The 26,443-nt window shown below is 34.7% G+C and overlaps 17 protein-coding genes and 2 pseudogenes across 19 annotated transcripts, besides 2 other annotated features; 14 read left to right on the top strand and 5 right to left on the bottom strand.

Moving 5' to 3' along the window:
• Positions 1 to 5,388: a mobile genetic element.
• Positions 134 to 685, top strand: TVAGG3_0853440 (protein of unknown function, DUF4106 family; the record flags this gene model as incomplete). The annotated part of the gene is made up of 1 exon (XM_051249334.1): positions 134 to 685. One exon carries the CDS (start codon positions 134 to 136, stop codon positions 683 to 685), a length of 552 nt encoding a protein of 183 aa, XP_051084809.1.
• Positions 1,995 to 2,387, top strand: TVAGG3_0853430 (uncharacterized protein; the record flags this gene model as incomplete). The annotated part of the gene is made up of 1 exon (XM_051249333.1): positions 1,995 to 2,387. The coding sequence occupies one exon, from the start codon at positions 1,995 to 1,997 to the stop codon at positions 2,385 to 2,387; it is 393 nt and encodes a 130-aa protein (XP_051084808.1).
• TVAGG3_0853420 (uncharacterized protein) lies at positions 2,418 to 2,700 on the top strand (the record flags this gene model as incomplete). The annotated part of the gene is made up of 1 exon (XM_051249332.1): positions 2,418 to 2,700. A coding segment is annotated over one exon (283 nt), but the record flags the coding sequence as incomplete, so codon positions are not given.
• On the top strand, positions 3,018 to 3,653 carry TVAGG3_0853410 (Poxvirus D5 protein-like family; the record flags this gene model as incomplete). Its single annotated transcript, XM_051249331.1, has 1 exon — positions 3,018 to 3,653. The coding sequence occupies one exon, from the start codon at positions 3,018 to 3,020 to the stop codon at positions 3,651 to 3,653; it is 636 nt and encodes a 211-aa protein (XP_051084806.1).
• On the bottom strand, positions 4,125 to 4,577 carry TVAGG3_0853400 (uncharacterized protein; the record flags this gene model as incomplete). Its single annotated transcript, XM_051249330.1, has 1 exon — positions 4,125 to 4,577. One exon carries the CDS (start codon positions 4,575 to 4,577, stop codon positions 4,125 to 4,127), a length of 453 nt encoding a protein of 150 aa, XP_051084805.1.
• A 505-nt stretch (positions 5,389 to 5,893) lies between the features above and the next one.
• On the top strand, positions 5,894 to 6,923 carry TVAGG3_0853380 (glycosyltransferase family; the record flags this gene model as incomplete). The annotated part of the gene is made up of 1 exon (XM_051249329.1): positions 5,896 to 6,923. A coding segment is annotated over one exon (1,028 nt), but the record flags the coding sequence as incomplete, so codon positions are not given.
• Positions 6,924 to 7,715: 792 nt separating this feature from the next.
• Positions 7,716 to 8,615, bottom strand: TVAGG3_0853370 (uncharacterized protein; the record flags this gene model as incomplete). Its single annotated transcript, XM_051249328.1, has 1 exon — positions 7,716 to 8,615. The coding sequence occupies one exon, from the start codon at positions 8,613 to 8,615 to the stop codon at positions 7,716 to 7,718; it is 900 nt and encodes a 299-aa protein (XP_051084803.1).
• Positions 8,616 to 9,087: 472 nt separating this feature from the next.
• On the top strand, positions 9,088 to 9,336 carry TVAGG3_0853360 (protein of unknown function, DUF4106 family; the record flags this gene model as incomplete). Its single annotated transcript, XM_051249327.1, has 1 exon — positions 9,088 to 9,336. A coding segment is annotated over one exon (249 nt), but the record flags the coding sequence as incomplete, so codon positions are not given.
• A 9-nt stretch (positions 9,337 to 9,345) lies between these two features.
• Positions 9,346 to 10,319, top strand: TVAGG3_0853350 (protein of unknown function, DUF4106 family; the record flags this gene model as incomplete). The annotated part of the gene is made up of 1 exon (XM_051249326.1): positions 9,346 to 10,319. A coding segment is annotated over one exon (974 nt), but the record flags the coding sequence as incomplete, so codon positions are not given.
• A 280-nt stretch (positions 10,320 to 10,599) lies between these two features.
• Positions 10,600 to 11,564, top strand: TVAGG3_0853340 (protein of unknown function, DUF4106 family; the record flags this gene model as incomplete). The annotated part of the gene is made up of 1 exon (XM_051249325.1): positions 10,600 to 11,564. A coding segment is annotated over one exon (965 nt), but the record flags the coding sequence as incomplete, so codon positions are not given.
• A 102-nt stretch (positions 11,565 to 11,666) lies between these two features.
• On the top strand, positions 11,667 to 12,480 carry TVAGG3_0853330 (annotated as a pseudogene). Its single transcript has one exon. A coding segment is annotated over exon 1 (814 nt).
• Positions 12,481 to 12,565: 85 nt separating this feature from the next.
• Positions 12,566 to 19,672: a mobile genetic element.
• On the bottom strand, positions 14,016 to 14,435 carry TVAGG3_0853320 (uncharacterized protein; the record flags this gene model as incomplete). The annotated part of the gene is made up of 1 exon (XM_051249324.1): positions 14,016 to 14,435. One exon carries the CDS (start codon positions 14,433 to 14,435, stop codon positions 14,016 to 14,018), a length of 420 nt encoding a protein of 139 aa, XP_051084799.1.
• TVAGG3_0853310 (protein of unknown function, DUF4106 family) lies at positions 14,499 to 14,751 on the top strand (the record flags this gene model as incomplete). The annotated part of the gene is made up of 1 exon (XM_051249323.1): positions 14,499 to 14,751. A coding segment is annotated over one exon (253 nt), but the record flags the coding sequence as incomplete, so codon positions are not given.
• Positions 16,012 to 16,632, top strand: TVAGG3_0853300 (annotated as a pseudogene). Its single transcript has one exon. A coding segment is annotated over exon 1 (621 nt).
• TVAGG3_0853290 (Poxvirus D5 protein-like family) lies at positions 16,751 to 17,101 on the top strand (the record flags this gene model as incomplete). Its single annotated transcript, XM_051249322.1, has 1 exon — positions 16,751 to 17,101. One exon carries the CDS (start codon positions 16,751 to 16,753, stop codon positions 17,099 to 17,101), a length of 351 nt encoding a protein of 116 aa, XP_051084797.1.
• TVAGG3_0853280 (uncharacterized protein) lies at positions 17,573 to 18,025 on the bottom strand (the record flags this gene model as incomplete). The annotated part of the gene is made up of 1 exon (XM_051249321.1): positions 17,573 to 18,025. One exon carries the CDS (start codon positions 18,023 to 18,025, stop codon positions 17,573 to 17,575), a length of 453 nt encoding a protein of 150 aa, XP_051084796.1.
• TVAGG3_0853270 (protein of unknown function, DUF4106 family) lies at positions 18,487 to 18,843 on the top strand (the record flags this gene model as incomplete). Its single annotated transcript, XM_051249320.1, has 1 exon — positions 18,487 to 18,843. The coding sequence occupies one exon, from the start codon at positions 18,487 to 18,489 to the stop codon at positions 18,841 to 18,843; it is 357 nt and encodes a 118-aa protein (XP_051084795.1).
• Positions 19,673 to 19,995: 323 nt separating the features above from the next.
• On the top strand, positions 19,996 to 20,571 carry TVAGG3_0853250 (uncharacterized protein; the record flags this gene model as incomplete). The annotated part of the gene is made up of 1 exon (XM_001308251.1): positions 19,996 to 20,571. The coding sequence occupies one exon, from the start codon at positions 19,996 to 19,998 to the stop codon at positions 20,569 to 20,571; it is 576 nt and encodes a 191-aa protein (XP_001308252.1).
• Positions 20,572 to 23,761: 3,190 nt separating this feature from the next.
• TVAGG3_0853240 (uncharacterized protein) lies at positions 23,762 to 26,292 on the bottom strand (the record flags this gene model as incomplete). Its single annotated transcript, XM_001308250.2, has 1 exon — positions 23,762 to 26,292. A coding segment is annotated over one exon (2,531 nt), but the record flags the coding sequence as incomplete, so codon positions are not given.
• Between the last annotated feature and the right edge of the window lie 151 nt (positions 26,293 to 26,443).

Here is a 26,443-nt window from a genome sequence, read left to right as displayed (position 1 = left end):
AGCTGCCAAATATATTGCAGTTCCACTTATGTTCCCTATACACCAAATATCTGTCAAAGACTTTGCAGGTGAAGTTGGAAACCAAAATCCAGGAGCCGCAGGTGCAAGAACAGATATTGCTTTAACAACTGCAATGAAACATGCAGATACTATGTTTGTACTGTTCAGACGAACTATAAATGACTATTCTTGTTTCTACAACCCTGGTATTAAATATCATATAAACATAGATGGCAAATATTATCCAAGAGAAGAATATTCTACAGTTGAGGATATGAGGTCATACAACTTGACATTAGATGCTATGAACTTTAACAACAACTTCACAACAACTATTAACCCTGAAATGCAAAGTTCTATTATGCCATATGTGAAAGTATGGACTCATACAGGAGGTCAAAAAACTCAATATACAAATGGAGACCGTTCAAACTTTTGGCTTGGCATTCCATTTGCTGACTCAGAAGACTTTATGGGTAGTATTTCAACTGTTGGTACAGTTCAAATACAATATACTGGTGACAGAGACGGTCCAGATGAATTGAGAGCAAAGAAGTTTACAAAACCAATAGCACTTTTCACGGAAGATGCTCTTTTGAAGATTCGTTCGATGAAACCTGCTGGGGCTCCTCAGATTGGCATAACGACAGCTTCCATCGAGCAGATTTTGGCAGCAGGTCAGTAAGTTGTTCTTGAACTGACTTCTCTCCGTCAAATATTGACAGTACGCCAGTTTTGACATAATATTGTATTATAAACTTTCCTTTAGTAATATCTGTAAGTTTTGAAGTTATATTTTTGTCTGCTTCAAGAACTTTCACCATTTCAGTTATACCAACTTTCTTTGCTTTATGAAAATATTTAGGTTCAGCAAAGACTGCTATTCTATAACATTTTCCATTGTTTGTGTAAAGAACTATTCTGTCAATGTATTTGTATTGTTTGTGAGTATAAACTTTGTTCTGCTTCAATTCAATAAGATATCCGAATACGTCCATCTTTTTATTCTAAGTAAAATGTCATTTCCGAAAAATAGAAGCGTAAGTGTTTCAAAAGGTTTAATGGCGGTGGCAGATGTTAAGTTAAATTCACCAACCCAAACAAACAGTCAAAGTGTTATTGTCAATGTCAAAGACAGAGATGTTGAAGTGGGGAAACCATACGAAGACGAAGATGGTATAACAATTGTTCCTGTAAAAGAACCTATCCTGAAGTTAACAGAGACTTAAGTTCTGTTGCAGATATTCGAAACGACTACCAACAACTGAAAGACTTCAAACTCAGGAGAATTTGTCAAGCTTTAAGTATAATGTTAAACTTGGGCGAACACAACCCTGTAAAAGTGAACTCATATGTCATTGCACCTCATGAAGTTTTGAAAGAACTATTGAAACTTTTGACAGAGGCAGACGATATAAACATCAAAGAAATAGAACCCGACATTGGTTGCTGTGGTGTTTCATATAATGTCATTGACAAGATATACGTTATGAAAGGAGGTGAAACGTTGAACTTAAAATATAGTTTCCCAGACGTTATAAAAATATTTGACGACCACAACATTTCATTAAAGTTTATTTGCTAAGTAAATGGCAGAAGACATAATGGTTTATACTATTACGACTAAAAACCCTGAGTCATATAATTCTATAACAACAAACTTACAAAGTCCTCAAGGACGATATTGTAAACTAACCTTAAACACAATGACGACTAAAGCCTGTTTTGCTCTTTTGACACCAGAAGACTTTATTGTTGTGAATGGTAAAAAATACTCCTTTGAAGATACTTACTCAGATATACCACCAACAGGTTTTGTTGACTTATTTAATACTTTAAGTACGGGTGTAACATGTGCTGCAACTAGAGCAGGTTTCATTATGTTTGGATGTCCGACTGAGTTTACTATAAACGATATGAGCTATAATACAAAACTTATTTCTGGTTTTTACTACCAACAGTTTCCTATAACAGGAAAAGGTGTCATACAAGGAATGTCTATTCCATTGACATTAAGCACACCAATCTTATATATTGTTTCAAACTTAGGTTCAAAGTGTTATTCGAATGTCGACAGAAACTATTATGACCAAAAGATACTTATGCGTATAAACAATACTTTCTCTGCTGGTTTGCCTATTGTTCATTCGAATGCAGAATTTTCAACCTTAGTGAACTCAAACACTTTGGCAAGTATAACGTTGACATTAGTTGACGCAAACTTTGTTCCTGTAAAACTTTTATGTCCTATGTATTTGTCAATGACGGCAGAAAGTTTCGAATTGGAAGATGCAACTGGTGAAAGTATTGTATTACAAGAACAACTTCAACAACAAATAGCTCAAGAACAACAAATGCAACAAATGGAACAACAAAGTCAAGAATAAAAAAATAATATTTTTTTTATTTTTATAAAAATGTACAGAATAGATGTTTCAGATTTTTATGACTTCCAAGCATTCAGAAATATGTGTCCATTTAGAGACTATAACAAAGCAGTCGAGAATTTGAAACGTTTAGTCATTTATGTTGACTCTGCCCCAGAATGTTATGTCATGAAAGAATGGGATGTTGTCTTTAACAAACCAAGAGCAACAATAGTGTCTGAACAAGAATGTAGACAGAAACTTAAGAAAATAAAAGTTGTACAAGTTGGCATGAAGATGTTAGATGCTTGGGATATCTTATTGTCAAAGTTAGAAGATTTTTCAGTTCGAGGTATAAAGTTCTATACACCTTCTCCAAACTTCTATTCTATCTTCACTGGATATAAATACGAACAAGTAGAATGGAAACACAGTATTATAGAAGCTTGGTTAGACCATGTCAAAGAAATTATATGCAATGGAAACGAAAAGGTTTATGAGTATATCTTATGTTGGTTTGCAAATATCTTACAACATCCAAGTGCTAAAAATGAAACTGCTCTCATTATAATTGGAAAACAAGGAACTGGTAAGAATACTTTCTTTACAGATATTTTGTGCAAACTGTTAGAAGGTTATTCGAATCCGAATATGACAAACTTAGAAAACATCTGTGGCAAGTTTAACTCCTCAATAGAGAATATGAAACTTATAGTTTGCAATGAACTTCAAAGTATAGATACAACAAAAGTTTTGAACTCAGATGCTTTGAAGAGTCTTATAACAGACAAAGTTGGAGTTGTTGAAAGAAAGTATAAAGACCAAAGAGTTTGTGAAAATGTTGCAAACTTCATTATGGTTTCAAACAATGCTGTTCCGATGCAGTTAGAAAGTTCTGACAGAAGATATGTAGTTGTCAGAACGTCAGAAGCTCATATGCAAGATACTGAATATTTTGACGCTTTGTCAGAATGTTTGACATCTGACTTTTACAACCACTTGTTCTCATATTTCATGACATTAGATATTTCTAAGTTCAATCCAAGACAAATTCCACATACCGAAGAGAGACAAACATTGTTAGAAGCAAACAAGAGTGTTTATGAACTGTTCGTAGATGAAACTGACTTTGTGTCATTAGATGAAAGGTCATTGTACGATTCGTATAAACAATATTGTCAAGAGTATGGTTATATGCCAGCGTCTAAACGAACATTCTTGGCAAATGTCAAAAGTCTTTTAGATGTTCAGAATGGTGTATATACAAAGAAAATTTTTTCTGAGTAAATTTTAAAAAAAAATATTTTTTATCCGATAGAAAAGATGACGAAATAGATTTCAGTAAACAAGTACATGTCAGGAGTTAAAGAAGAACTAGACCCATTCACATATTTGAATGTTTATTTCTACCATTTTGAAAAGTCTTCATTCAGCAAAGTTTGGAACATCGAACCAGTTAAGTTTGCTATTGTGACTAAAATGGTGCGAAATTTGAAGACTTAGACATAGAAGGTTTGTTAGCAGTCAAAGAAAGTTTTGACAGAAGGTTCTCAAACCTTAAAGAAGGCAAAGCATACAAACTTGTTATACCTTATGAACCAAAGAAGACAGACGACTATGAATATTATGAGTCTAAAGTTGTAGAAGTTCAAGGTAAATTGGGTAAAAAGCTATTAGAGTCTAAGCCAGTGTTTACTCCTAAAGAGGAAGAGAACATTGACATTGACCCAGAAATGTTCTAAAAATAAAATTTTATTTTTACATGTCAAATTTCTTCTTCGGTGGAATTGGCTCTGGTTCTTTCTTCTCTTCTTCTACTTTCTTTTCTTTCTTTTCTTTCTTCTTCTTCTCTGGTGGAGATATGTCAAATTTCTCAGAACCATATCTATGTAAAAGTTCTTTGTCCTTTAATAGCTCTTCTATTCTGTTTTCTATTTCATCTTCAAGAACAGCGCATGTGTCTTCTTTGCATTCTAAGAACTTTTGTTGGACTTCATCTTTCCAATCGGCGTCATCTCTGTCAACAAGTCTGTCATTGACAAATTTTAAGACTGCTCTTTGTAATGTTTTATGGTTCTTGTCATATTCCCAGAAACAGAACTTTAGAACAAATTCACCTTTCTTGTTTACATTATGTAAGGTTTTATGGTCTACAGATGTTTTGCTGTCGAAAAGCTTGTCTCGAATATAGATAGCGAAATCGCTAGACATTTTCTAAAAGATAAAAATTTTAATTTTTCTAAAAATATGTTAGAAAAAAGTTTGCTGACATTGACAAGAAATTTGAGAATGTTTTAAACAAGAACAAGAGGAAGTTAGAAAATGCTCAGATAAAGCCTATACATGAAAAGTTCTTATTTGCTCAGAATGGTATAACAGGTCTAATTGCACCACCTGGGTCGGGTAAGACTTTCACTTATCTTAAAATGGCTGCACAACAACAAGAACTAGATGAGAAGAACCCATTTTATGAGTTAGTTGTTATTTGTAGTACTTCTGGTCAATTTGACCAAACCGTCAATTCGTTCAAAGATATTATAAAGAAGTCTAAGTTAGTATGTATAAAGGATACTGAGTTGTTAGATTGGATAAAGAAGTACCAAAGAAGAGTTTTGAAGTATAATGCTATAAATGAGTATATAAATTCGAAGTTTAAAGAACCTAATGAGGAAATGCAGAGAATATTAGACAAACACCACTTCAGAAACAAACAGAAAGAGATAGAATACATTTCGAAGAAATTGCAATCTTACGATTGGAAGACTTACCCTCATAGATGTCTTCTTATCTTAGATGATTTCGCCTCTCATCCTTTGTTAAAGAACAGAGAACAAGATATGTGTCGAATTCTTAAGAAGCTCAGACACTTTAACATCTCAGTTGTCATTTGTGTACAGACAGCAAAGAGTTTAAGTAAGGATGTTAAAAGAATACTTACTGACATAATACTTTTCCCCAGATTGTCCGAAGACGATTTCATGGAACTTATGAAAGAGTCCATGGCAGGTAAGTTTGACAGACACCAATGAAAAAAATAAAATGATATTTATTTTAAATATATAAGATCCTTATATAAAATATAAATATTTTATCGTTTTATTTTCTTGTTTTAGAAATGTTTTTTATTGAAAAATCAATAAAACTAACTCCAAAATAAAATTTTTGATTTAAAGACACTATGATGACACCAGGCAAATCTTCCAAGACACCTATCGTCGGGAATCTAACAACTCTATCAGCAGACAAATAATTGATTGAGGTGATATAAAAATTGAATTTAATTCAATGATCAAACCGACCCATTTGTATCTCAAAAATATAATTTTTTCTATGTCAGAGTTTTGATCCCTTTAGGAATCTTACATATACAGCCTTAATTTTCAAGATTTAATAATTATTGCTCAATGATGTAAAACCGATTCAGAAATTAATATTAGAGTGTCAGAGTATGTTTATTTGCGATCTTTTCTCATTACTAGTAAGTTGTTCATTTCTTGTAGCCCTAGAAATTTATTCTTATAATCCAGAATTTGCTTTATTCGGATATGAAACTCCGGATTGGACACCGGCATCATTCTTTAAAGTTAAGCGCAAAATTGATGTGCCTCTAGAAAAAAATTGGCCAGTATTACGATATATAAATGAAACAATAGAAGATCCTACGCAATACCATTTCTCATATAGAAAACCGAAAGAAACACACGACTACAACTTTTATTACAAGACACTTCAGACTACACACTATAGACTTGAAAGAGCATATGTTAGCTTTAATGGTGCTGTAGGTCTTGATGAAAACACCATTTTCCAACCAACAGATTTTGAAAGGAACGCTACAAATGCAAGTGTTGTAGGCCATTACCGCGAGGTTATTGTTACAGGATATTTATGGGCAACATATAATTTTGGCCATTCATTTGAAGATTTTTTCACTCCACTATTTTTAATTCCTGAAGAAATTAGAAGGAGATCACATATTATTGTATTCTCAATGCCATTTCTCTATAATACACTCCTGGATCTTCTAGGCTTTTTACCAGATCGAAGAATATATTTACCAAAAAATAAAGGTGAATATATTTCGGCTGATATACTCCATTGTTTTGCAAATAGAACCTTTTACATCAGTCAATGGGGGCCAAACACTTACAGATTTAAACGGTTCTTGCATGAAAAATTCGAATTAGATAAAATTACACCATCTGAATACTGCTTTACAAACAGGCCTAAAGGCAAGAGAAGGCATATTCATAATCTTGATGAAGTAATAAATTCAGCAAAAGCAAAGTTCCCAACAATTGATTGGAAATTTATTCCAGATAATCATACAAATCTTATTGAATGCGCCAGGGATTTCAAAAAGATTAAGTTTCTTTTCTCTCCTGTAGGTTCAAACATTTGTAAATGCATTTTTATGGCCGACAATACTGTTGTTATATGCGTTACAGCGAATTTCCCTGAAAATTCTCTGGCAGGTTTCTGTTTAAGTTGTAAATTATTTGAGTTACAATATGATTCAATCTCTGCTCATCATTTAGAATATGGTTCACCAATTAATGTGAACGATGCATTATTCCATATAGAAAAATGTTTGAAAGTATTAGAAACTGGAAATTGGAACGTATATAAATAATAAGAATATTAAAATTAATTTTGAAAATAATCTATTTAAAGTCGATTTATATTCAATTTTTTGAATAAATTCAAAATCGACTCGTAATCCAATAGTTGACAATTTGTAATATCTTTAAAATAGACGCATTATTCATATGGCGCAATGAAATAAAAAAATCAAAATGTGTAAAGCATATTTTGAATATACTTACTATGCAATTTCATACCAGTCTCTATTAAGTTATCGATATTACAATAAATAAGAAAATGATTGTTGAAGTTCTGTGTAGCTGTCAATGTTACATTTGATAAAAAAAATTAAAACATAAATTGAGTATAGCAAGCATTAATCCATTACTTCTAACTTTTTTAACAATTTGATGAAGTTTTAAGAACGACGATATATCTTGTTTGGCCAATTGTACAATTGCTACTTAATTCTGATTAAATTATAAAACATAATCTACATACAAAAATATAGTAATGCAATAATCTCGGGAACATGGCTCTCAATTTTGAATAGTTTACGAATTTCTCAAATAAAATTGAGGGGATTATGTTCCCGAGATTTTTGCAAAAACAGTTTTTTAAAAAGTTCTATAAATTCTTTTACAAAACAATATAACAATATGTATATCTTCAATATTTAGGTCAGGTAAGTGGGGCTTCCAGGCGCGTTGCGCCCTCTAGCCCCGAAGATGTTTAGTATAAATGAAGTTTTTATTCGGAAAATTGTTAGTCTTCTGGTGTGAATTCGGAGGACTCTTCTTGGATAGAGTCTTGTATTTCCTCCTCTTCTTCCTCCTCCATTGCTTCTGGGAAGAAGCCTTCTTCTGGGTCGAAAACATTATATAATGTGTAATTGAATGACACATTATATCTTTCTTTGAGTTCGCTCCTGACAAAGAACTTAGTTCCAGGAATACAGAAGACTTCTGTGCGTTGGAAAAGCTGATGTCCTGGAACGAATTTGGCAATTAGAGACTTCTTTTTTCCGAATTGTTCAGGAGTTTTCATGACGACAGTAACAACATCTCCATCTGCGAGGTCTTGTTGTTGTTCGGAAAGGTAAAGAGCAATGATATGAATGGTTGCTGCGTTGAATTCGAGAAAGTCGAATTCAAATTGTGTTGTCGTATAATATTCAAACCATTTTGTACGGTTGTCTCCGAACTCGTCAACGTATTCATCTTCGTCATATCCGTAACTAAAGACTTGGAATTCGGCAATTCTCTTGTCGAATGACCGTTGGATGTAACGAGGAAGATTTTGACGAACTTGGTATAAAGTTCTCAACATTATAAGCTTAGTAAATGTTGGAAAATACTGAACTAAGACATCGCTAAGCTCAATTGGACTTGGAATTGTCTTAGTAAGTTCAATTGAACTAGTAATTGCTTTGTTCAGAACTTCACAGAACTGAGTATTGTATGTAGCGTCTGGTTGTGTGTTTTCTTCGGCGTCTTTGAGATATTTAGAGCAAATTTGTTGAAGAATTTCTCTTAATTCGCTGTTAGACTTTTTGGTGGTTATTCTAACCGCTGTGCCAGTTCTTGGAGGTTGTGGAGCTTTGGCTTTGGTTAGCGGTTGAGAATTGTTAATGTTTGAATTGTGGTTAACAGCGTTGGCTTCCATTAGATAAAAATGAACTGACCAAAAAAGACAGATATTTAAATATTTGAGATAAACCGTTTTCGTCAACGGTAACCCCCTCTATTTTTTTATTTTATTTAATAGTTACCGTTAGAAAAACGGTTTATCTCAAATATTGAATGAACTATAAACGTTTTTTGTTTTCTATATATACTTTTTTGTCCAACGGTAAAACTTTTTACACAACGGTTTTTGAGAGTCGTCGCCGTTGACTTTTTTGTAGAGCACTCAAAATAGTATAACTTTGTCCGGACAAGTAAGGGTCTATCGTCGCTACAGGAAAAGTTACAGGCATTCCAAGGAAGTATACTTTGAGAAGCCTTTTCTCCATTATAGAATGAGATAGGACGGTTATTTTACAAAACTGACAACACTTTGACCGAGTAGTTTTTTGTGCTGAACAAAAAGTGTCATATAAACATCTGTCAAAAACCGCTTTTTAACTTCACTTAAAATGCCACGTAAGCTACGTAAGAATATACGTAAGAGGAAGGGAGCATTGAAACATCCAATAGTAAAACTGACACCACAACAACAGTTGCAACAACAAATGATGAATGACCCCACTATGTTGCAACAAATGTCAAGCAACCCTATGCTTTTAAACCGAGTTATTGGTGCACAGAGTGGAGGTTTAAGAGCGGCACTTTTAGCGAAAATGGCAGGCTATGGTGGAGCTGCAGACGGAACAGCTTATAACCCTCAAAGTCAAATGAATTTGAGTTCACTCAAAAATCAAATAACAGATGTCAAAAAGTCAAACATAGACATACAGAAACAAATAAGTGAAAACGAAAAGAAACTAGAATATGACAGACAGACAAAGAAACTAAATGAGTTAAACGTAGAGAAAAAGAAGAAAGAAGAACAACTGAAAGAACTAAGTACAGAGGAATATGCGAAAAAAGTGTCAGAAAAAGCAGCAGAAGTAGCAAAAATGGAACAAGATGTTATAAATTTGAAAAACCATACTACTCAATATAAAGTACTGAAAGATGAAGAGATAAAACAAAAAGCCATGAAGACATATATGGATAGCGATGAGTATAAAAAAGAAGTTGAAGCAAATGTAAAGGCAGAAAAACTTTTACAGTTGCAAAACCAAACCGTACAGTATGAAAACTTAGCACAAGAAAGTAAAAATAACGACGCAGCCATGCAAAAGGCAATGAAAAGCGCAGAATATATAAAAGCTAATAATGACTGGTTAGATGCCCAAGCCAACGCTAAAGCAGCCCAACTTATAGGGTCAATAAGGACAAAAATACAAGCGGATGAAGACAGTTCAAATGAAGCTTTAATGAATGCTGACTTTAAGAATGCCTTCGAAGCTCTTCATAGTAAGGTGAAACTAGTGAACGACTTCTCATCTGGAAAGAAACTGAAGTCTGAAGGTTTCGACAAAGAGTTAAGAGAAGTAGCACAAAATATGACGAAAATAACAGATGCAGCAACGAGACAGGCAGTTCAAAGTGCCTATGACGCCGTTAGAGCAACTGTTGTGGAAAGTCAAGAAAAAGAGTTACAACAGACCAAAACAGACCTAGTAAATGCTTTCTTAAAAACGAAAAGTCAGGTAGGACATTATGCTGCAGATGGAACATATGTGCCAGCTGGTGGAACTTATATACCACCAAACCCTCCAAGAGAAGCACCTGCACCAGGACTACCTAAAACATTTACATCGTCACATGGACACAGACACAGGCATGCACCAAAACCAACACAACAACCAACAGTTCAAAATCCAGCACCACAACAACAACAACCAAAACCAACAGTTCAAAACCCTGCACAACAACCAACAGTTCAAAATCCAGCACCTGCACCACAACCAAAACCAGCACAACAACCACCTCCACAACCAGCACAGCAACCAACAGTTCAAAACCCTGCACAACAACAACCACAAACAGAGCAAGGACATAAAAGAAGTAGAGAAAAAGGAAACCAAGAATTCTTAAAAATGCTTAAGGAAGATTATGGTTACCCAGATACTCTTGACTTTAGTGACAGATATAAAGAAGCTATTAGAAAGTTCAAGGAAGGAAATACTGACCCGAACCTATTTAGCTTTATGGTTGAGCATCAAATCGGATATAATCTCAAACCTGGAAAATACAAGCTCGCTAAGGGATATGATTTAATAGCATATCATCCAAATGACATGAATGAATTTACTCCGAGATATTTGATGTCAGAGCTAAATGATAATTCAACTCTCTTCATGAAACGCGTAAAAAATAGAGACGGAACGAAAGAAGAAAGGTTTATGAGTCCGGATGACTTAGATAGGGAACTTGTTAAAAACGGTCTCGGAATATATGAAATGCCAGCAGATGAGGTACAAGAAACTCCACAGGAAGAAGTTCAGATACAACCAGACATGGAAGAAATAGTTCAGCAACAACAGCTAGAAGAGCCTGAAGGAAACGAACAAGTCCCTCCTTTGGAAACTAACTTCACAGAACTAGATGAAGATTTGGAACAGCCGAAAAATCTTGACCCTCAACAAGAGTATGAGGTGAATATGGAATCTTTCCAAGAGTCTAAGAAAAATTCGGCTGACATAGTAGAAGAATATCGAAAAATGTTCACCGACATACAAAAGACTCCAACATCAGATGAAAATATTCAGCATAGAATGGAAGTACTGAAAGAAAATGTACGCAAATACAATAATCCTTTTTACTTACGACCATATAACGTTCAATCTTTGGCTGAACTCGGTGAAAATAAAAGGTTAAATTTCAACAAAACATATAGAAATGAAACATTGTTTAAAGTTCATTCAGAACCTAACCAATATGGAAACAAACCTACTTTTGTTTCTGCAGACTATGGAACTACAATGAAATGGGGTCATAAAGCTAATCCGGATAGGTGGTTCATAAACTTACAACCTCAATTCCAAGAAGTTGTAGACGCAATGGAAGTGAATGGTGAACCAGATATAACGGTATTTTCAGCGCGGCTTTAATGCCATTGAAAGATATGAAAGATGCAGATATTTTGGACCAGTATGAAATGAACATGGCTGAGGGAAATATAACACCTGACGTTCTAGAACATTTATCTCAAAGAACTACACAGAACCATAGAGATGGTATATTTGGTGAAGAGTTTAGAAAGAAAGTTAGGGAGAGAGAAGGAAGAGAACCTATTGTACATGACCTTGCAAACGAAAGTTTGCAAAATGTCATAAAAACTTACTTTGCAGACAATGAAATGAGAAGGGATGAATATTTAAGAAAACTCAAATGGACAGTACCAAATGAAATGTTAGTATTGAAAAACATGTTCCATGACAAAATAAAACCAACTACAGAAATAAATGACGCAAGACTGAAACGTTGGGTAAAAGCTTTCCCATTCACAAAAGATATTATTGGTTACATGGAAAGAAAACCAGAATGGCTACAAAAACATATATTTGGAAACGAGCTTATTCCATATGGACAAGCTCTGTTTGAAGAGCTTGAACCGGAAACTCAGGAAAGAGTCATGCAAACAATAAGCGAAGACTCAAATACAAACTATGACAAAATCTTTCTAGGATATAGGTTACCTGAGATGGGCGACCAGAGCCCAAAGGCAAAAAGGACATGGGAAATTTACAACATACTAGGTGAACATGAGGCAAAGATGCTACAACTTGAAGCAGAGGGCAAGTTACCAAAAGCGACACCAAAGAAGAAGAGTAGAACAAAGTGAAAGTAGTGAAGAAGTAACTTCATCTAGTGAAAGTAGTGGCAATGAAGGAAAAAGAAGAGTTAAAGATTCAGTTAAAAACTCAGTCAGGAAGAAAGTAAAGCTTGGTCCGAGTGGGTTCTATTATGACATATAAATCCACTATTCTATATTTTTACCCATATGAAATGTACGCCGCTCAGAATATAACGCCAACAGTTTTGGATGCCATGAACGGAAATGTTTCCGAATGGTATAACGAATGCGATAATGCCATTAGAAGGTCAGAAATAGTTCCTGGAACTTACGAATATACAACTGCTGTTTCTTATGGAAACGTAGGTGAGTTTGGAGAAGGTTCTTCAACAACAGTAGATATTGCTTGCGACAGGTTTCATATTATTTCTATTGACAACTCATTCTTATACGTGGAACAAGACATTGAAATAAAACCTTCTTCCAAGTTGTCTGACAAGAAAGGTTGCAATGGAATTTTCTATGTCGGATACCAATATGCTCCAGAAGTTTTCATGGGATATAAGATATATTCTAACTCTGACTTAGTTCAAACAGTAACATGGGCAAACTATGAATGGTTCGCTTTGAGAAACTCAGTACAACCACAAGCTAGAGAACAAACAGACCAGTATGCAACTATTGAGAAAATAAGAAGACTTGACCCTAACGTTCCAGGAGTTTATGTTAACCTTTCTGGTTCAGATGGAACTGCTGCCACTAAAGTAAAACTGAAACTTAGAGTTCCTTTGTCATCTTTCCTCATCTTCAGGTTTTTAAGATACTTGCCAAACTGGGCAGGAAAAATTTCTATCGAACTTACTCCAAGCAAAAATAACTTAGTCATTGCACCAACACAAGACCCATTCACTATTACAGACGTAAAGGGAACAAATCAAACGTCATTCGTCGAATTTTGCAAAGACAAAGTTGACTTAGACTTTGGTTTCTCAAACTTCAACAATGAAGTAAACTATTATTTCAATGCTGCTGGAACTGCTTGGGACCCAGTTAAGTTCACATGCGAAAAATTTGAATGCAAGAGAATAGAAAGCAGACTTGCAGTCTATATGTTGGACCCAGATATTTCAAATGCTTTAGCTGCCAAATATATTGCAGTTCCACTTATGTTCCCTATACACCAAATATCTGTCAAAGACTTTGCAGGTGAAGTTGGAAACCAAAATCCAGGAGCCGCAGGTGCAAGAACAGATATTGCTTTAACAACTGCAATGAAACATGCAGATACTATGTTTGTACTGTTCAGACGAACTATAAATGACTATTCTTGTTTCTACAACCCTGGTATTAAATATCATATAAACATAGATGGCAAATATTATCCAAGAGAAGAATATTCTACAGTTGAGGATATGAGGTCATACAACTTGACATTAGATGCTATGAACTTTAACAACAACTTCACAACAACTATTAACCCTGAAATGCAAAGTTCTATTATGCCATATGTGAAAGTATGGACTCATACAGGAGGTCAAAAAACTCAATATACAAATGGAGACCGTTCAAACTTTTGGCTTGGCATTCCATTTGCTGACTCAGAAGACTTTATGGGTAGTATTTCAACTGTTGGTACAGTTCAAATACAATATACTGGTGACAGAGACGGTCCAGATGAATTGAGAGCAAAGAAGTTTACAAAACCAATAGCACTTTTCACGGAAGATGCTCTTTTGAAGATTCGTTCGATGAAACCTGCTGGGGCTCCTCAGATTGGCATAACGACAGCTTCCATCGAGCAGATTTTGGCAGCAGGTCAGTAAGTTGTTCTTGAACTGACTTCTCTCCGTCAAATATTGACAGTACGCCAGTTTTGACATAATATTGTATTATAAACTTTCCTTTAGTAATATCTGTAAGTTTTGAAGTTATATTTTTGTCTGCTTCAAGAACTTTCACCATTTCAGTTATACCAACTTTCTTTGCTTTATGAAAATATTTAGGTTCAGCAAAGACTGCTATTCTATAACATTTTCCATTGTTTGTGTAAAGAACTATTCTGTCAATGTATTTGTATTGTTTGTGAGTATAAACTTTGTTCTGCTTCAATTCAATAAGATATCCGAATACGTCCATCTTTTTATTCTAAGTAAAATGTCATTTCCGAAAAATAGAAGCGTAAGTGTTTCAAAAGGTTTAATGGCGGTGGCAGATGTTAAGTTAAATTCACCAACCCAAACAAACAGTCAAAGTGTTATTGTCAATGTCAAAGACAGAGATGTTGAAGTGGGGAAACCATACGAAGACGAAGATGGTATAACAATTGTTCCTGTAAAAGAACCAACATATCCTGAAGTTAACAGAGACTTAAGTTCTGTTGCAGATATTCGAAACGACTACCAACAACTGAAAGACAAACTTCAAACTCAGGAGAAGATTTGTCAAGCTTTAAGTATAATGTTAAACTTGGGCGAACACAACCCTGTAAAAGTGAACTCATATGTCATTGCACCTCATGAAGTTTTGAAAGAACTATTGAAACTTTTGACAGAGGCAGACGATATAAACATCAAAGAAATAGAACCCGACATTGGTTGCTGTGGTGTTTCATATAATGTCATTGACAAGATATACGTTATGAAAGGAGGTGAAACGTTGAACTTAAAATATAGTTTCCCAGACGTTATAAAAATATTTGACGACCACAACATTTCATTAAAGTTTATTTGCTAAGTAAATGGCAGAAGACATAATGGTTTATACTATTACGACTAAAAACCCTGAGTCATATAATTCTATAACAACAAACTTACAAAGTCCTCAAGGACGATATTGTAAACTAACCTTAAACACAATGACGACTAAAGCCTGTTTTGCTCTTTTGACACCAGAAGACTTTATTGTTGTGAATGGTAAAAAATACTCCTTTGAAGATACTTACTCAGATATACCACCAACAGGTTTTGTTGACTTATTTAATACTTTAAGTACGGGTGTAACATGTGCTGCAACTAGAGCAGGTTTCATTATGTTTGGATGTCCGACTGAGTTTACTATAAACGATATGAGCTATAATACAAAACTTATTTCTGGTTTTTACTACCAACAGTTTCCTATAACAGGAAAAGGTGTCATACAAGGAATGTCTATTCCATTGACATTAAGCACACCAATCTTATATATTGTTTCAAACTTAGGTTCAAAGTGTTATTCGAATGTCGACAGAAACTATTATGACCAAAAGATACTTATGCGTATAAACAATACTTTCTCTGCTGGTTTGCCTATTGTTCATTCGAATGCAGAATTTTCAACCTTAGTGAACTCAAACACTTTGGCAAGTATAACGTTGACATTAGTTGACGCAAACTTTGTTCCTGTAAAACTTTTATGTCCTATGTATTTGTCAATGACGGCAGAAAGTTTCGAATTGGAAGATGCAACTGGTGAAAGTATTGTATTACAAGAACAACTTCAACAACAAATAGCTCAAGAACAACAAATGCAACAAATGGAACAACAAAGTCAAGAATAAAAAAATAATATTTTTTTTTATTTTTATAAAAATGTACAGAATAGATGTTTCAGATTTTTATGACTTCCAAGCATTCAGAAATATGTGTCCATTTAGAGACTATAACAAAGCAGTCGAGAATTTGAAACGTTTAGTCATTTATGTTGACTCTGCCCCAGAATGTTATGTCATGAAAGAATGGGATGTTGTCTTTAACAAACCAAGAGCAACAATAGTGTCTGAACAAGAATGTAGACAGAAACTTAAGAAAATAAAAGTTGTACAAGTTGGCATGAAGATGTTAGATGCTTGGGATATCTTATTGTCAAAGTTAGAAGATTTTTCAGTTCGAGGTATAAAGTTCTATACACCTTCTCCAAACTTCTATTCTATCTTCACTGGATATAAATACGAACAAGTAGAATGGAAACACAGTATTATAGAAGCTTGGTTAGACCATGTCAAAGAAATTATATGCAATGGAAACGAAAAGGTTTATGAGTATATCTTATGTTGGTTTGCAAATATCTTACAACATCCAAGTGCTAAAAATGAAACTGCTCTCATTATAATTGGAAAACAAGGAACTGGTAAGAATACTTTCTTTACAGATATTTTGTGCAAACTGTTAGAAGGTTATTCGAATCCGAATATGACAAACTTAGAAAACATCTGTGGCAAGTTTAACTCCTCAATAGAGAATATGAAACTTATAGTTTGCAATGAACTTCAAAGTATAGATACAACAAAAGTTTTGAACTCAGATGCTTTGAAGAGTCTTATAACAGACAAAGTTGGAGTTGTTGAAAGAAAGTATAAAGACCAAAGAGTTTGTGAAAATGTTGCAAACTTCATTATGGTTTCAAACAATGCTGTTCCGATGCAGTTAGAAAGTTCTGACAGAAGATATGTAGTTGTCAGAACGTCAGAAGCTCATATGCAAGATACTGAATATTTTGACGCTTTGTCAGAATGTTTGACATCTGACTTTTACAACCACTTGTTCTCATATTTCATGACATTAGATATTTCTAAGTTCAATCCAAGACAAATTCCACATACCGAAGAGAGACAAACATTGTTAGAAGCAAACAAGAGTGTTTATGAACTGTTCGTAGATGAAACTGACTTTGTGTCATTAGATGAAAGGTCATTGTACGATTCGTATAAACAATATTGTCAAGAGTATGGTTATATGCCAGCGTCTAAACGAACATTCTTGGCAAATGTCAAAAGTCTTTTAGATGTTCAGAATGGTGTATATACAAAGAAAATTTTTTCTGAGTAAATTTTAAAAAAAAATATTTTTTATCCGATAGAAAAGATGACGAAATAGATTTCAGTAAACAAGTACATGTCAGGAGTTAAAGAAGAACTAGACCCATTCACATATTTGAATGTTTATTTCTACCATTTTGAAAAGTCTTCATTCAGCAAAGTTTGGAACATCGAACCAGTTAAGTTTGCTATTGTGACTAAAATGGTGCGAAATTTGAAGACTTAGACATAGAAGGTTTGTTAACAGTCAAAGAAAGTTTTGACAGAAGGTTCTCAAACCTTAAAGAAGGCAAAGCATACAAACTTGTTATACCTTATGAACCAAAGAAGACAGACGACTATGAATATTATGAGTCTAAAGTTGTAGAAGTTCAAGGTAAATTGGGTAAAAAGCTATTAGAGTCTAAGCCAGTGTTTACTCCTAAAGAGGAAGAGAACATTGACATTGACCCAGAAATGTTCTAAAAATAAAATTTTATTTTTACATGTCAAATTTCTTCTTCGGTGGAATTGGCTCTGGTTCTTTCTTCTCTTCTTCTACTTTCTTTTCTTTCTTTTCTTTCTTCTTCTTCTCTGGTGGAGATATGTCAAATTTCTCAGAACCATATCTATGTAAAAGTTCTTTGTCCTTTAATAGCTCTTCTATTCTGTTTTCTATTTCATCTTCAAGAACAGCGCATGTGTCTTCTTTGCATTCTAAGAACTTTTGTTGGACTTCATCTTTCCAATCGGCGTCATCTCTGTCAACAAGTCTGTCATTGACAAATTTTAAGACTGCTCTTTGTAATGTTTTATGGTTCTTGTCATATTCCCAGAAACAGAACTTTAGAACAAATTCACCTTTCTTGTTTACATTATGTAAGGTTTTATGGTCTACAGATGTTTTGCTGTCGAAAAGCTTGTCTCGAATATAGATAGCGAAATCGCTAGACATTTTCTAAAAGATAAAAATTTTAATTTTTCTAAAAATATGTTAGAAAAAAGTTTGCTGACATTGACAAGAAATTTGAGAATGTTTTAAACAAGAACAAGAGGAAGTTAGAAAATGCTCAGATAAAGCCTATACATGAAAAGTTCTTATTTGCTCAGAATGGTATAACAGGTCTAATTGCACCACCTGGGTCGGGTAAGACTTTCACTTATCTTAAAATGGCTGCACAACAACAAGAACTAGATGAGAAGAACCCATTTTATGAGTTAGTTGTTATTTGTAGTACTTCTGGTCAATTTGACCAAACCGTCAATTCGTTCAAAGATATTATAAAGAAGTCTAAGTTAGTATGTATAAAGGATACTGAGTTGTTAGATTGGATAAAGAAGTACCAAAGAAGAGTTTTGAAGTATAATGCTATAAATGAGTATATAAATTCGAAGTTTAAAGAACCTAATGAGGAAATGCAGAGAATATTAGACAAACACCACTTCAGAAACAAACAGAAAGAGATAGAATACATTTCGAAGAAATTGCAATCTTACGATTGGAAGACTTACCCTCATAGATGTCTTCTTATCTTAGATGATTTCGCCTCTCATCCTTTGTTAAAGAACAGAGAACAAGATATGTGTCGAATTCTTAAGAAGCTCAGACACTTTAACATCTCAGTTGTCATTTGTGTACAGACAGCAAAGAGTTTAAGTAAGGATGTTAAAAGAATACTTACTGACATAATACTTTTCCCCAGATTGTCCGAAGACGATTTCATGGAACTTATGAAAGAGTCCATGGCAGGTAAGTTTGACAGACACCAATGAAAAAAATAAAATGATATTTATTTTAAATATATAAGATCCTTATATAAAATATAAATATTTTAGAGAGATAAAACATTTGTATAGTTAAGATATAAAACTTTTGACATAAGTGTTTCAATGTCATGAACTCTTATAGCACCACTATATAATAGTCTAAGAGATATACTATCCCAGTCATATACTCTGCTTTTTTCAAAACCTCTCTGACAGTATTTTTCTTATCTAATGGTATACGTTCCATCTTACCTATAGGTATCTTTTCTTTTAACTCTTTCAATATATTGTTTGTGTCTGGAATATGTTTGAGACGGTCCATATAGTTGTCGAAGTCATTGCATATAATCTTTGAGTCTGGGAATATTGTATGGCACAAATGGGATATATAGAAACTTCCACCGAACAAATCTACAAATGTTAGACCATTCGGTAGTTTCTTAAGTTCTCTCAATAGAATATCTTTACATCTACTCTTATTTCCAAAGAAGGGTAACGGTGGTTTTGTAAAATTCATTTTATATACAATAAAAATGTTTTTTCCTGAAAAGTGACAGAAAAGTGACAAAACATGTACGAAGAAGTCTTGAAAATTCAAGAGGGTAGAAAAGAGGTTAGAAAAGAGGTTATATCTAACCTTCTACCCTAAACATTATTTTTGTCTGATTTTACGAAGAAGTCTTGACAAAACATGAAAACATATATAATTTGTGAAAAGCTCCTGGAAGACCCGTATATAAGAACTTCATTTATACTAAACATCTTCAGGGCTAGAAGGCACGAAGTGCCTGGAAGCCCCACTACCTTTTTTTTTTTTTTTTTTTTTTTTTTTTTTTTTTTTTTTTTAGATTAAAAAAAAAATAAGAATAATTATCAAACAAATGAAATTAAAGTAAAGTAAATTAGATTGGGAAGCGTTTCTCGGCATTTTTCTTCAAAGTCGGTCGCTTGAATCAATCTTGCCTGCTTAAGAGAATTGAAATGAGAAAGATTCTTAAGTTTTAAAACTAGAAAACGAAAAATCTAGTAAATTTGATACAGTAATAAATGCATTTCTCCTAAGTATTGCTGTGTAATATTTTTAAACTTTGATTGAGAATACAAAATTTCAATGTATCTCAAAAGTAATATTAATCTTTTTTTGAATTATCAGTTTAAATGGGCTGTTCAAGTAGCAAGAGTTCTGAGCCCAAACAATCCTCGAATACAAGATTTACATCTACTAAAGCTCCAATTAAATTGTTTTATCTCCCAGGAAATGTTAAATTTACTCTCACAAAACTTGTTTCTCAAGGAACTAACGGAAACGATCCGAACGCTACTTCATCATCAAGCATTAATGTAAATGCAAGATTTATCGATATACCGAATTCAAGAGCATTGCGGAAATTATGGGGTAAAGAGGTTACAAATAAATCTTCTGATTGTGCAATGTCCATATTTTTAGCGGATATTAGAGAGCGCCCTATGATGCTGCTCAATATCAAGACGTTAAATTGGTTTGCAAAACAGCTCACACAAAAAGGTCAACTAGTTAGTGTTTTGATTTGCAATAATGAACTAGAAGTTTCAGAATTTAAATCGCATATTAGTTCTACAGACATTGATTCAATAATAATTAAAAAATCGGATCCTGAATCAATTATCCAATTTACAGAGATAATATCAGCAGAAATCACAAAATACAATGAGAGGAAGAAGAAATTTATTGAAGTTTCTCCAAGATCACGTTAATTATAGATTTTACTCCAATATTTATATCTATATCTATTAATTTAGTTAAACTTTTGTATGTTATGTTGATTTTTTAGTAATCATTTTAATTAATTTTAAAATTTTTACAAATAAGTAGCGTCTTTGAATTGAGGAACTTTTGTTATTAAAAATGGTTGTCGAAGCGTAAATAATATAATTGGGAAAAATTAAAAATTAAAAATAAAATTTAAATATAAAATTAAAAAGGTTATTTTCAAATAAATATTTCTTCTCGTTCCAATGGTTCATCTTCGCTTTCAAAATTATTATCATTTGCATCATTTGGAGGAGAATTATCAACTTGGTCTGCATTTGCTGCATCATTCGGAGCTGCGCCTTGTGATTTTTTAAGTTTAATAAACAAGAATATAGCAGCAACCCAGCCAATTAGTGCGAAAACAACTAATGGCCATAGGACGAATTTACCAAATGAAGATTGGAAGAACCCACTATTTTGATTATTATTAGGATCATTATCAGAAGCTGATGAAACTGCAGAGCTGTTACTTTGTTCGGAAATTGTTGGAGGCAAAATTGTGGGTGTAGAAATTATTGGATTACTTGCTGGCTTTTGGGAAGATGTTTGGATTATAACTACGATTTCTTGTTCACTCGATGTCGTTGAGGATGATGTTGTCTCTTCGCTCGATGTCATTGAGGATGATGTTGTCTCTTCACTAGATGTTGTTGTTGAGGAGGATGTTTCTTCACTCGATGATGTTGAGGATGAAGATGTTTCTTCACTTGATGTCGTTGAGGATGAAGATGAAGATGTCTCTTCACTAGATGTTGTTGAGGATGAAGATGATGTTGTTTCCTCACTCAATGTTGTTGAGGAAGAGGATGTTGTCTCTTCACTAGATGTTGTTGAGGATGAAGATGTTGTCTCTTCACTAGATGTTGTTGAGGAGGATGTTGTTTCTTCACTGGATGTCGTTGAAGATGATGTTGTCTCTTCGCTCGATGTCGTTGAGGATGAAGATGTCTCTTCGCTCGAAGTTGTGGAGGAGGATGATGTTGTCTCTTCACTCGATGTCGTTGAGGATGAAGATGTTTCTTCACTCGATGTCGTTGAGGAGGATGAGGATGTTGTCTCTTCACTCGATGTCGTTGAGGAGGATGAGGATGTTGTCTCTTCACTCGATGTCGTTGAGGAGGATGAGGATGTTGTCTCTTCACTCGATGTCGTTGAGGAGGATGAGGATGTTGTCTCTTCACTCGATGTCGTTGAGGAGGATGAGGATGTTGTCTCTTCACTCGATGTCGTTGAGGAGGATGAGGATGTTGTCTCTTCACTCGATGTCGTTGAGGAGGATGAGGATGTTGTCTCTTCACTCGATGTCGTTGAGGAGGATGAGGATGTTGTCTCTTCACTCGATGTCGTTGAGGAGGATGAAGATGTTTCTTCACTCGATGTCGTTGAGGAGGATGAGGATGTTGTCTCTTCACTCGATGTCGTTGAGGAGGATGAGGATGTTGTCTCTTCACTCGATGTCGTTGAGGAGGATGAGGATGTTGTCTCTTCACTCGATGTCGTTGAGGAGGATGAGGATGTTGTCTCTTCACTCGATGTCGTTGAGGAGGATGAGGATGTTGTCTCTTCACTCGATGTCGTTGAGGAGTAGAGGATGTTGTCTCTTCACTCGATGTCGTTGAGGAGGATGAGGATGTTGTCTCTTCACTCGATGTCGTTGAGGAGGATGAGGATGTTGTCTCTTCACTCGATGTCGTTGAGGAGGATGATGTTGTCTCTTCACTCGATGTCGTTGAGGAGGATGAGGATGTTGTCTCTTCACTCGATGTCGTTGAGGAGGATGAGGATGTTGTCTCTTCACTCGATGTCGTTGAGGAGGATGAGGATGTTGTCTCTTCACTCGATGTCGTTGAGGAGGATGAGGATGTTGTCTCTTCACTCGATGTCGTTGAGGAGGATGAGGATGTTGTCTCTTCACTCGATGTCGTTGAGGAGGATGAGGATGTTGTCTCTTCACTCGATGTCGTTGAGGAGGATGAGGATGTTGTCTCTTCACTCGATGTCGTTGAGGAGGATGAGGATGTTGTCTCTTCACTCGATGTCGTTGAGGAGGATGAGGATGTTGTCTCTTCACTCGATGTCGTTGAGGAGGATGAGGATGTTGTCTCTTCACTCGATGTCGTTGAGGAGGATGAGGATGTTGTCTCTTCACTAGATGTTGTTGAGGAGGATGTTGTTTCTTCACTGGATGTCGTTGAAGATGATGTTGTCTCTTCGCTCGATGTCGTTGAGGATGAAGATGTCTCTTCGCTCGAAGTTGTGGAGGATGAGGATGTTGTCTCTTCACTCGATGTCGTTGAGGAGGATGAGGATGTTGTCTCTTCACTCGATGTCGTTGAGGAGGATGAGGATGTTGTCTCTTCACTCGATGTCGTTGAGGAGGATGAGGATGTTGTCTCTTCACTCGATGTCGTTGAGGGGATGAGGATGTTGTCTCTTCACTCGATGTCGTTGAGGAGGATAGGATGTTGTCTTTCACTCGATGTCGTTGAGGAGGATGAGGATGTTGTCTCTTCACTCGATGTCGTTGAGGAGGATGAGGATGTTGTCTCTTCACTCGATGTCGTTGAGGAGGATGAGGATGTTGTCTCTTCACTCGATGTCGTTGAGGAGGATGAGGATGTTGTCTCTTCACTCGATGTCGTTGAGGAGGATGAGGATGTTGTCTCTTCACTCGATGTCGTTGAGGAGGATGAGGATGTTGTCTCTTCACTCGATGTCGTTGAGGAGGATGAGGATGTTGTCTCTTCACTCGATGTCGTTGAGGAGGATGAGGATGTTGTCTCTTCACTCGATGTCGTTGAGGAGGATGAGGATGTTGTCTCTTCACTCGATGTCGTTGAGGAGGATGATGTTGTCTCTTCACTCGATGTCGTTGAGGAGGATGAGGATGTTGTCTCTTCACTCGAAGTTGTTGAGGATGAGGATGTTGTTTCTTCACTAGATGTCGTTGAGGATGAAGATGTTTCTTCAATAGATGTTGTGGAGGATGAAGATGTTTCTTCACTAGATGTTGTTGAGGAGGATGTTTCTTCACTCGATGTTGTTGAGGAGGATGTCTCTTCACTCGATGTTGTTGAGGAGGATGTCTCTTCACTCGATGTTGTTGTTGAAGAGAATGAAGATGATGTTTCCTCAGTAAATGTTGTTGAGGATGAAGAACTCGATGGATAATGAGATGAACTCGATGAGTTTGCTGGATAATATGATGAACTTGACGAACTCGATGGATAATGAGATGAACTTGACGAAGTCGATGGATAATGAGATGAACTTGACGAACTCGATGGATAATGAGATGAACTTGACGAACTCGATGGATAATGAGATGAACTCGATGAGTTTGCTGGATGATATGATGAACTTGACGAACTCGATGGATGATATGATGAACTTGACGAATTCGATGGATAATGAGATGAACTTGACGAACTCGATGGATAGTGAGATGAACTTGACGAACTCGATGGATGATATGATGAACTTGACGAACTCAATGGATGATATGATGAACTTGACGAACTCGATGGATGATATGATGAACTTGACGAACTCGATGGATAATGAGATGAACTTGACGAACTCGATGGATGATATGATGAACTTGACGAACTCGATGGATAATGAGATGAACTTGATGAACTTGATGGATAGTGAGAATCACTTGATGTATAGGTAGGATCACCTGATGGATAATATGATGAGCTTTCAGATCCACTATTATAACTAATGAAATGTATATTTTTATAAAAGTTAGCACTAACACCAGAATTTCTATCAGTACATGTGGTATTTACTGGATAAACGCCATATACATTTTCGTACCGGTCTGTTTCGAAATAGAAATCAATTCCATATTCGTTTCTTCCATAAAAACTTTTTTCAATTCCTCTAAACTCACAAGTGCAGTAGTAATCAATATCTGTTGGTGCACCAAATCGAAAATAATAATAGTAATCAAATTCATCCATTCTGTATACATCACTATAGATATTATCTAGATATATGGTAAATGGCACATTGACTTTGCAATTTATTTCTCTATAGAAATAATACCCGGATTTAATTGTGATTCTGAATGAACTGACGTTTGGTGCAAGGAATGAAAATATTGTTTCATCACTTCTATAATTCTCATTTATTGTAACGGTGTGATTCATTGTTTCTGTATAAGGTGAAGAAAAGATGATTTCCACCTCCTCTCCAACGCCATAATCATAGGCCATGCATGATAAATTGTATATATCATTAGCAAATCCCAAAGGTTTTTCATCCCATCCTCCAACTGCTACGCATTTGATGTAGTTCATACGAGTAATAAAAGTATTACGCATAATGATGTTACTCCTTATTCCATCTTCACTTATAAAGAAAATTTTGGCAAGTAATGCTTGAGTGATATATTCGACATCGATATGTATTGTTTCGGTCTGCAGTTCTGCGTTTTCATCACTCATGTTATATTCTTCAGAAATAACCTCTTTCACGAAAACTGCTTCATTATTGTTTAGTTGATAATAAAATTTCAATTTTTTGCCTGGTACTGGATGAACAAAGAAAACAGTTGGATTGAATATTTCATCAATTTCTCCAAATCTAATACTCTCTCGAGTATTCTGAAAAGGGAACCATCCTCTTGACATAATTGCGCTTGGAATTTGGTTTGGATTATAATGGAAAACAAAAGAATAACTTTGTGAGTTGGTACCTAAATCATTTTGAGCATATAGATCCAATGTTACATTTTTTTCTTCATTTCCTTCATATTCTAGACAGATTATATAATTTGGAGATGACCATAATTGAATTGGATAAGTATAATTATATTCAACTCCATCAAACGAAGCTTTAATAGTTACGTCACGTGATGATTTAATTATTGAATCAATTTGAATCATTGCATATTGCGGATAATTATCAAATGGTGGAGTGATAATTGTGAGATTTGGTGGTTCATCAATAATTGTTCGATAATTTTCATTTATAACTACCACATTCTGAATTCTGCAATTAAGATAAAAAGATAAAGTTCCACTTCCTGAAACTTTGCCAAAATTATATTCGAACACTGAACTATTGCCATTTTCATCTGTTGTAATTTCCATTGAATGAATAGTTCTAGTAGCATATGAATCATCTCCAATATCAATTTTAATTACTTGATTCTTTGGGAGATTTATCAATTTGCCCTTAAATATGGCTTCTTCGTTTTGTTGATAAGACTTTTTCCATTCAACTACTTCAACATTTGCATATTGGAAACTGTCGATGATGAGTTCTTTCTGAACAGTATTTGATGAAGTTCCTTGGCTATCTTTGGCAAAGATTATATATTTTCTTTGGTATTTTGTAAAAACTTCCATTGTGCATTGGAATTCTCCCTCACCATTTGTTAATTGGCCACCACCTATTTCGAATGTTGAGCCATCAATACTGTAGAATATTCGTATATATTCATCGAGAAGTTCATCTTTAATTTTAACAGTTAAATTAACTTGGTCATTCAGTTGGATTTCTGAAGTTTTAGAAATACTTAACAGTTCCAATTCTGGAACTGTTCTATTTGAAACCTTAAATGTCTTTGTTATGTAATGATATGTTATAAAAGGTTGATATGCTGCGTACAAAGTTAATGAATGATCACTAATCGAATCGTCAAATTCCATTGTAAGTGGGATGGTTTTAGAGGATTGATAACCCGGGTTATTGAATTTTATGATGTCCCCATCATCAATTCTATAATAAATGTCAAATTCACCTGGGTTGGCATTTAAGAAGAGTAATGCTGTTTCATTTTGTGAATATTCTTCTTTGAAT

The sequence above is a fragment of the Trichomonas vaginalis genome, chromosome VI (assembly GCF_026262505.1).
Source record: "Trichomonas vaginalis G3 chromosome VI, whole genome shotgun sequence".
Lineage (NCBI taxonomy): Eukaryota > Parabasalia > Trichomonadida > Trichomonadidae > Trichomonas > Trichomonas vaginalis.
This window is presented reverse-complemented; position numbering and strand designations above follow the sequence as displayed.